Raw genomic sequence first — 10,040 nt, 5'->3', positions numbered from 1 at the left:
GTTAACGAGAAAGATTTTCGAAACAGATAAACGTTAAAGAAACATATGAGATTCTTATGAAGTTATAATAAATAAGGAATTGTGACGTAAAGGAAGGACAGCTTTGACTGAAAAGTCAAGAAGAAACTCAAAATGAACCTCAAAGGAGTAATTAGAGGGAAGGTGAAGAAGATAAGAATATGAGTAGTACTAGCAAACAAGGGCATCTGTACAAGCCATATAATCGAAGGTAACGTGAAATGAAACGTTTAAGACAATGGTAAGCGAGTGAAGGATCACGATCAACAAACAACGTGAAGTTCACGATAGCTTAAGGAAGCAAAAGAATAAGAAATGGAAGATAGTGAAGGATGTATCAAGTTTAGCTACGTTAAGAAACAACAGATGTGTTAGACAAGGTGTAAGTCGAAAAAGATTGATTGATGAGGATTGAAGTGTCAGATAATGATAGCAAGGAGTGAGAAATGACAAGAACCAGTTAAGAAAGGAAAGTGATAACTACAGACGATAGTAAAGATCATAACTGCAGGTTATGATTATGAGAGAAAATATTCATAGGAATACGCATAAAATAAGTACGTCATTAAGACGAAATTGACACGTCGTGACCATTCACGTATAAAGGAGACGAGTAGCAACCTTATGGCTACTAAGGATGAAATGATGAAACAAGAAAACATTAGATTATGATTAGTGCCAACTAGGTAGCAATGATGCAAGGACTACAATATCAAGAATACGTCCAAGGATCATACTGTTTTGGAAAAGATAATAGATAAGACGAAGGTACCAGTAAGAGAATTTTCAACGATGTGACAGCAAACAGCTATACAAGACAGGAAGTTATGAGAAGAGAAATAAAAGTTAAAGTACAAGAAAAGATACAACTAATATGTATTAATGGACGCTAAGGAGGCAATAAGGATAAGTTAAGATCCCAACAAGATTTATGAAAATTCGAGGATGAATTTTTATAAGGGGGGAAGAATGTAATACCCTAAAATGTATAATTATCCAATTGGACCACGTGTCCAGTTTAGATTCGCTGGAGTGGCGAAATCGGAAAGTTTTTGATAAAAATCGAGATAAATGAATTTTAGTAGGTCGGTTTTAAGGAAAACAAGGCGGAAATTAAGGTTATATTTCAATTCTAAAGTTAGAATTGAAATTAGAAGGAAAAATATTAAGAAAAGTCCAAAATAAAGTACAGGGATCAAAGTGGTAATTTAGCCACTTTGTGTCGAAAATAGAAATATTGGATTTTGACGGGAAATGTTAATATCGAGTTTTGTATTATTTATCGGATATAAATAATACGTATAAGTTATAATAAAGGAGTTTATTGATTTAGTTATGGACTAAATCGTAGGAAAGAAAAGTTTAAAGGATAAATGATAAGAAACAAAAAGAACAAGGACCAAAGTGAACCTTTAGCCAGAATATATAAGGATTTTGATATGAATGAAGAACAGAGAACAATCGAGAGAGAACGGGAGAATAACACCGATCGATTACGTTTCGCCGCCGTTTCGCCGTTCGACGTCCGATTCAAGTGATTCAAGCGGCAATTTCTTCAGAATCCAATTCTCTATCGATATTAAGCTTCGTTTCAAGGTAAATATCTCGGTATTTGGTGGAAAATTCGAACATATAGCCGTTTTAGTTATAATTAAGAATTTATTGATTTTAGATCGTTTTTTAACGTTTTTGGAAAAACGAAGTTACGGGTTTTGAAGGAAATAAGGTTTTATACGTGTAGGGCGAGTGATAGCACGACGGGAAGTCCGAAAACGACGTTTCCGGGACTGCGTGCGAATCGCACGAGGTGTGCGATCGCACACCCGTGGTGTGCGAACGCACACCTGTGATGGTTTGCGAACGCACACCAGCGGTGTGCGGACGCACACTAGTGAAGGTGTGCGAACGCACACCCAAAGTGTGCGGACGCACACCACCTTGTGCGGCCACGCAGTAGGTCCACGAGGGACTAAAATGAACTTTTTGCCGAGGGATTAAAATGGACATTTAGCCTTAAAAGAAATGGGATTTTGATATTTCAATATTAGATCCTAAGAACGATTAAGGAACCCGATAAATTAAAAGTAAAGTTTTAGCTCGACGTTTTATGTGAGCTACGATAACGAAAAATGTCAAGGATATTATACGTTTCTCGAATACGAGAAACAGAGTTCGAAATAACGTTAAAAATAAAAACTAAACCCTAGAACTTAAAAGTGTTATACGTATTAAAGTATAAGGTGCACGTCTAATCATTAAACAATTTGTCAGACGTGTCAGCGAATAGTGGGGTCAGTAGACGCGGACTAGCGAGAGTGTACTATCAGATCGACCACATAATTACTTGGATAGCGGTCACCGTGAGTTGCATTTTACTTTCGTGTATTATATATAAAGTTACTTTATATAAAGATGTATATTGTTTTTACGCATCGCATGTTATATGATTTGATTGAATGTTATATGTTTATTTAATTTCTATATACAAGAACTAGTATGCGATCCGATGAAACTAGCTACCTATTGGGTGTCAATAGGCTGTGTGATCACCAGTATCGAGTCAGTCTAGTATGTTTGCATTTTAGAAATGATTTGACTCAGCTGGGAGCTGATGATGACTATGAAATTTACGTGGCTGGGCCACCAGCGAGTTAGAGTCGCGATTGATATTTACGATTGGGTTTTTGATACGAGTGAGTACTCGGCTACGGTTTAGTCTGGAGTCCCAGTATCTAGTGGCTGGGCCACCAGCGAGTTAAACTCGCGATTGATATTTACGATTGGGTTGAATGATAATGATTATTTGAGAAATGTGTCGCATGCTAGGATATTAGTTTCGTATGGATCAAATACATGTTTATATGTTTTATATTATTGTTTCTTGAAATGCGATGCTATGTTTTTATAATAATACCGTTAGTAAATGCACACTCACTCAGTATTTCCCCAAATACCGATCCCTCACCTTTGTTGTCTTTCAGGTGCTTAGCTTGTGGTCTTAGCTAGAGGCCAATTTTGAAGTCCAGAAGTCAGCTGTATATGTTAGTTTCTGACTTCTGTGAATGCTGCAGTAGTGGTCCTTTGTCGATAGTATAGTAGCCTAGACAGCAGTTCATTTTGATTGTATATATTAACTGCTGTTATTGTTTTATATGCATTTTGATAGGCTACATGTTTAGTATATGATCCACGGCCCCGGATGCCGGTGTGATGCTTTGAGACACTAACTTATGTATATAGTACCGCGAGGCCAGTTTGTACAGGGTACGGTAACTAGAGCCCGCGAGGTTAACAGGACAGTTAGTGTAAATGTATGATTATATGTTATATATATGTATATTGCTTCCTTTGTTTGATATTGTTGATTTTATATTATATTTGCGAGAAAAAAAAATTATTTGTGATTTTAGGCTTGCTACGGGTTCCGGAGCTACCACTCCCGTTCCCTAGCGCCGGTTGCGGCTCAATATTTTAGGTCGTGACACATGTACACTATTACAAAGATGACAAAAAAGCATGAAGATGTGCTATCACAGAATTATGTCAATTGATAGGAGTAAAATACTCCTATATTCTAGAGTCGTTTCCATTATGTTTTAATACATTTTAGCACGTATTTTGAGGTGTTTTGGTGCCTTATCACATGTGTATGCATTTCAGGAGCATTGGAGCGTAATGGAGACTATTTAGCCAAAAAATCAAAAAGAACCGGCAAGGAATCGATTCGGCAAAGTCTTGGAGTAAGAAAGCGGCGGAGAGGCCTATTTAAATCATGTCACGATCGTGACCCTAAGCCAGGGAAAGGTCCCGATCGTGACCTAGCATAGGAATTGTACCGAAACTTTCCCAATCAAGCATGTCACGATCGTGACTCCAACTTAAAGAGGAGGTCACGATCGTCACCAACGCAAAAAGGAGGATTTTAGATTTCAGATTTTAAGGCTCAAGACTTAGGCCCATTTCCTTATTTGGCAAAACACTCTTGTAATAGTTGTCTTTTATTCCCTTTTTAGGAGTACTATATAAATAACTTTATCTCTTCTTTTAGGGTGTGTCTCATTAGTGTAGGAGACGTCAATTTTAGTGTAGCTTTTAGTTCTTATTGTTCTATCTACTCTTAGAATAGAATCAACAATTTTCTTGGTGTTCTTCATTTAATTTCCAGATTTTGTAATTTGGGTTTTATCTCCATTAATGCAAGCTTTTGGTTTTCCATCTTCATTATCTTATTTACGATATTGCTTCCCTTCTTTCTTAAGGTAATTACTCTAACTTTTATTATGTTTATTGATTATTGCTTAGTTGTTAATGTTAGATTAGTGATAGTTAGCTAAACCCCTAGTCTAGGGGCTGTCTATGAATGCCATACATGATTGCTAGATGATTGGTTAGGGTAATGTGGGTTATAGTTTTGTTGTGTTTATTAATCTTAATGTCTAGATTAAGTTGATCCCTTAATCTTTGATTAGTGTTTGATTAGTGAGGGAGAGATTTAAACTGATCAAATAGACCTAGTTAAGCATAAACTTAAGACCTAGATGCACGAGAGTGATTTAGGGATTAAGCGGTTGTTTGAGTTTGCAGACTAATCAGATTGATTGGTGTAGTCGACATCCAATTGCACGAGAGTGAGCCGGATTTCGACTTATTAATCAATTGTTGGTTCTTCGACTTCCGGCTCGAGAGAGCGGATTTGGATACCTTACAATGGCTTGACCCGAACCAATACCCGTATACTCGACCTATTCACCTAGGAACTGCTTTGACATGATTAGCAACCCTTAGGCACTTTTTAATTAATGTTTTTAATCCTTTAATCAATTAGTTGGTCAATTGTTGTTTGTTTTATAGTTTAATTATTGTTTGCTAGAGCTTAATTCCGTAGTGTTAATCAAAAAACCAATCACTCGTTTGCTAAATGAAATGGAGTTCAAAATCATATTTCACTCACTTTAAACCTCTCATCTCTGTGGGTTTGACAACCCGAACTTAAAGTCCACTTTATTACGAGTTGGTATTTTTATCAACATCAATTGACTCAGATTACAGGTATATAAATCTATCTTTTTTAAAAAATATTATAAAAGATGTGTTGGATATGTATAACAAATGTATAGCACATGTTTCTATAACAAGTAAAATCCTAACTGTAACAAAACTGTATCATTTATATATCAAATAACCATGTTTGATCTTTAAAAACTTTTTACAAGTAAAACCATCTACAACTGAAGTAATCACAGTGTTGAATGGTGGCATCAAATACACAATCAACATGAAAGATAGAACATGCACTTGCAAGAGATTCGAAATTGATGAAATACCGTGTCAACATGCAGTAGCGATTATCAATGAAATGAATCGAGATCCATATCAGTATTGTTCAATCTACTACATGAAAGAAACTATACTAGAAATGTATAGTGAAACAGTATTTCTAATGGCGAAAGAAGATGAATGGGATATACTACAACAAGTAAAAGACTTTATTTTATTACCGCCACAACATAAAACAAAAAGCGGAAGGCCAAAAACGCAAAAGTTTAAATCTCCTTGGGAAAAACTGAAAAATGGAAAGTGTACTAGGTGTGCGAAGGTGGACACAATCAAAAGACATGTAGAAACGTGCCAAAAAAAACTAAATACAGAATGTAGACAGAAAACATATTTTCTTATTAAATAGTTTTGCTTCAATTTAGTTTCTGCTCTGTTATCATTAAATTCTTCTTATATGTTTATGCAAGATACATATATGATACATTTTGGATACATATTGGATGTTTTATGCCAGATGCATCTTTCAACACTGTGATCACTTCACTAAATATGTGTTTATGTCAGATACATCTATTATACATCTTTGATACATCTTTATTGTTTATGCCAGATACATCTCATATGTTTTTGATATTTCAAAAGTAAATAAAATTTCAAGATACAAGTTATATACATAACAGATACATAGAAAATGTAAAATTAAAATTATAAATATAAATTTTAAATGCACTGTACATCTTCTATGTATGTTGATAAACATATAAAAAAAATATTTTGATAAAAACTAATATTAATATTTCATAATTGATTAAAAACAGATAACCGATTCACACAAACAAACAAAATAACAATTCACTAATAAAATCTAAACATAAATTATATCATGAACTAAAAGAGTATAAAATTGCCGATTCTTCCTATTATAACTAAACACTAATTCTTCATTTCGCCTTTACTTTCCCCTTGATATGTTTAGAAACATGCTACACCTTTTCTTTCCTTTTTCTGTTCACCACACATCTCTCTAAAGAACTTTCAACATGAAAGTTGTTTTTCCAATTGCCATAGTTGTGCAGACCGAATGAAAGAAGCCTTCGATGATCATTGATATGATATTCTTTCACCATATCGTCCTCTTTTCCATAAGCGACGTATTCAACAAAAGAATATACAAAGATATCACAATCACTGCATTGTAAAAAGTAACATAACCAGAACTGAATAGACTTAAAAAAAATCAAATAGCAAATTATAAAAGTAACATACTTGTACTCTTGATGCGACAGACAGTCAAAAAACAATTCAAGTGCATCAGTAGCCGCTTGGTTAATGTAAAATGGTGAGCTCATATCGCAAACAGTATTGAGCTTGAAAACATCAAGCACGTCAAGAAAATAAGGAAGCACAGTCGTATAATGAACAACAATCAGCCTGGCTGCTGTTACACTTGACGGTGTACGCATAGAATTCAAAACAGTTAGCCTCGTAAACCTCAAATTCAGCACAAGAAGGATCCAATGACTATTTCCTTCCACATGACACAGAATGAACACGGATTCATAGTCCTTCCAAGCACTATGAGCATACATACGATTGCCTTTAATGTACTCACCAATCACATCATCCCTAAGCACCAAATCTTTATCAAATTCACGTCCCATAAAAATACTTGCAAATGATTGAAAGCTTTGGTCAAAATAACTGTCTGTTGTCGTAAATTTCAAACCAAACTTTTGTCATACTTGCCTTTTTTCCTCAAGTAGTAAAATAACACATTCATGTGCTGCGATCAAACAAATAAACAATATAAAAAATGCAAGTCAGAATTACATATCAATAAGGTATCTTATAAAATCAGTAATTCATCACATTTAACAAAGGTGTATCAAATATGTCAAATGTATGTATCCACAATGTATCATAAAAGTATACTCAAAATAAAAAAAATACCGAATTGGATAAATCCATATCTCCAAACGCAATAGGTAAAACCAATCTTTCTTGTTAATTTCTTCAACACCAAAATTAAAAGGTGGCTCAATTTTATCCACTCCTTTATAATACCTTCCCCTAAATAACAATAATAAATTATTTCAAATAATCGCATATATTAAAAGAATTCATAATATATTAAAAATACAAATACTTACTCATGTGGTCTAACAAACTTCAATTTTTCATAATTACTCCACTCCTCATATTGCACCAATTCAGTAGACATAAACACATCTCCAACATTGCTATCAAAAGTGAATAGCCTACTCACTATAAGAACATCTCTAACCTCCTTAACTTCAGCATCTCCGGAATTAAATTGCGCCAAAAACGCAGGTTGTAATAAATGACTTGGCCTCGTTATCCTCTTTCTGTCCTGAGGTGTATTTTCATTAGTCCCAACATCGGTGGATGTACCAGCATTTACCTTCTCAGAAACAGCCTACAAATGAATTCCATAAATGAATAAACAGTGTTTTAAAAACCAGACCGGACCGGCCAGTCGGACCGGTTGAACCGCGAACCGGACAGTGATCTAGTCTGAAACTGCAAAAAACCGGATATTTTGGTTGGACCGAGTTAAATCGGATTGGACCAGATTGAATCGGGTGAAAACCGGGTGTTGAACCGGATTGGCCCGGATTGAACCGGTAAAAACAACCGATTTCTCCTCCATCTTCCCAACAGAACCCGCATCAAAGGTTAACTTCCTTTTTTTTTTGAAATACCAGTCTCAACAGCCTTTACATTCGTTTCAAAATCAAAATCTGATGCTTTTTCACTAGCAGCACCACTTGCAATTTCCTTTTTAGTTAACTTCCGTTTCATTTTAGGTTTTTTCTTTTTTTTTTCCTCAGCTACAGGCCTTGATCCAGTAACAACTATCATGGTACTATTTATAAAAAATATTTAAGGAAAATAACTGAAAAAATTATGCCTATAATTAAGAGAGTATTAATGCAAACGAAGAAAATGGGTAAAAGTCTAAAGAAATTCAAAATTTAAACTCTCAAAATGGCGGTTTATCAGAGAGAGAAAAAATGGCGAAGGAAAAATGGGGAAGAAACCGGCAAGTGGGAGCACGTGTTATTCTCTTAATTTTTATTCCAATCTTGTGCCACATGTAAGGAAGGGATGAAGTACGTGTTTTGTGTAAGATATTACCGTTTTTAGCTATTAAATGAAATAGACAGCTTAGCAGTTTATGAAAAGAATAAGCAAGGTTAGTATGTTTGTAAACATTTGCCGTTTTTAGAATTTTTGTGTAATTTTTCCTTTTTTTTATTTGTAAAAATAAAAGATGTTTAATTTTTAATACATAATTTTGAGCCATTAATTTTGGAGTAATGAAAAAAAAGGATGGATGAAGCAATCAGATTGAATTAGTTATGGTGTGGACTTTGAAGGAAGTCGGAATTATTTTTTGTCAACGATGGTAATCGACTCTTTAAAGTCTAAATTGTTAGTTGTTAGTTACAGAAGCGTAGTTCGAACTCACAATCTTTTAATGCTCTTAGAGATGCCTTAGACATCCAACCTCGGCCCACATCGGAGAAAGCTTCAGCATGCCTGTGTAGCATTTTCTTTTTTATTCATAACTTGCTCCTGTCTTGGGACCACTTATACCTCAATTCATGAACAAAGGATCAATTCACCTCCTCAACTTGGCACAAAATATCAAATGAGTTAATCTCGCAGTTTTTGGTGCAAACAGACCAAAAACGTGCATTTCGTATCAAATCAGCCTCTCTCACAAAAACACTATAAAAAGAGAGTGATATTGCTAATTATGCTAATTACCTATATTTAAATTCTTAATTAAACACAATTAAAATTCTAAGTAAACCTAATTATTTTAATCAAAGACCTAAATCTAAACCACTGGAAACCTCCACCAGCACCCTACTACCTTCGCAAATCGCTCCTTAGGCGAGGAGCAACGCCTAAGGAAGCTGCTCCTGAGGAGAAAATTTGATCCTCCACGTTGGAGGAACATATCTGCTCGTGAGGAGCAGATCTACTGCTCCTCTAAAACGAGGAGCAGCGAGGAGCAAAGGCAGATCTGCTCGGGCGAGGAGCAGCAGCTCCTCGCTTGAGGAAGCGGCGGGGGATGGAGGCGGCGGTGAGTGGTTGGCGGCGGACGGTGGCTGGAAAAAAAAAGAGTTCGACATTGGATAGTTAGACGAGTTTAGAGATTGGCAGTTCGGTTCAACGAGTTCGGCGTTGAGGTTCGGCATTGTGGTTTGGGGGGTCCGGTGTTGGTCAAGTTTGGCGGTGACCTGGTTCGGCATCTTTTGGATGGACTAATTCTGTGAGGCTGATACGGTTTGGTAATTTGTTGAAGTTTTGGTGATATGCGGGTTCGAAAAAGTAAGTTTGGCGGTTTGAGTGATAGATGGTCGGCGATTTCGATTGTGTTAAGGATGAGTTCGACACTTCAAGAATTTTTGAGAGTTTTTTCAAACACATTAGATTTTTATATAAGGATGGTTTCATATACCGAATGTATTGAAAGACGGTATAAAATAAATAAAAGTTGGCGTGTACCTTATTAGACTGTAGGTGAGAGTTGCTAGATATCTTCAGCTGAGAAAGAAAGAGTCACTAGTGAAAAAGGACCGTTTTATGTCATAATTTTGGGTCAAGATTAAACAAGCTTAATATTTTAAATATCAAGCTTGCTGGGATACTGTTTACACTAGCCAAAATATCGTTGTACAAGGTTTTGTGCATAGATAGTTTTTTTTGGT

General features: G+C 35.4%; 1 protein-coding gene across 1 annotated transcript; it reads left to right on the top strand.

Moving 5' to 3' along the window:
- The first annotated feature begins 5,293 nt into the window (after nt 1–5,293).
- Nucleotides 5,294–5,940, top strand: LOC126668487 (uncharacterized). The gene is made up of 2 exons (XM_050361679.1): nt 5,294–5,604; nt 5,763–5,940. The coding sequence occupies exons 1-2, from the start codon at nt 5,294–5,296 to the stop codon at nt 5,938–5,940; spliced, it is 489 nt and encodes a 162-aa protein (XP_050217636.1).
- The last annotated feature ends 4,100 nt before the right edge of the window (nt 5,941–10,040 follow it).

Source organism: Mercurialis annua, linkage group LG2, assembly GCF_937616625.2.
Source record: "Mercurialis annua linkage group LG2, ddMerAnnu1.2, whole genome shotgun sequence".
Classification (NCBI taxonomy): Eukaryota; Viridiplantae; Streptophyta; class Magnoliopsida; order Malpighiales; family Euphorbiaceae; genus Mercurialis; species Mercurialis annua.
This window is presented reverse-complemented; position numbering and strand designations above follow the sequence as displayed.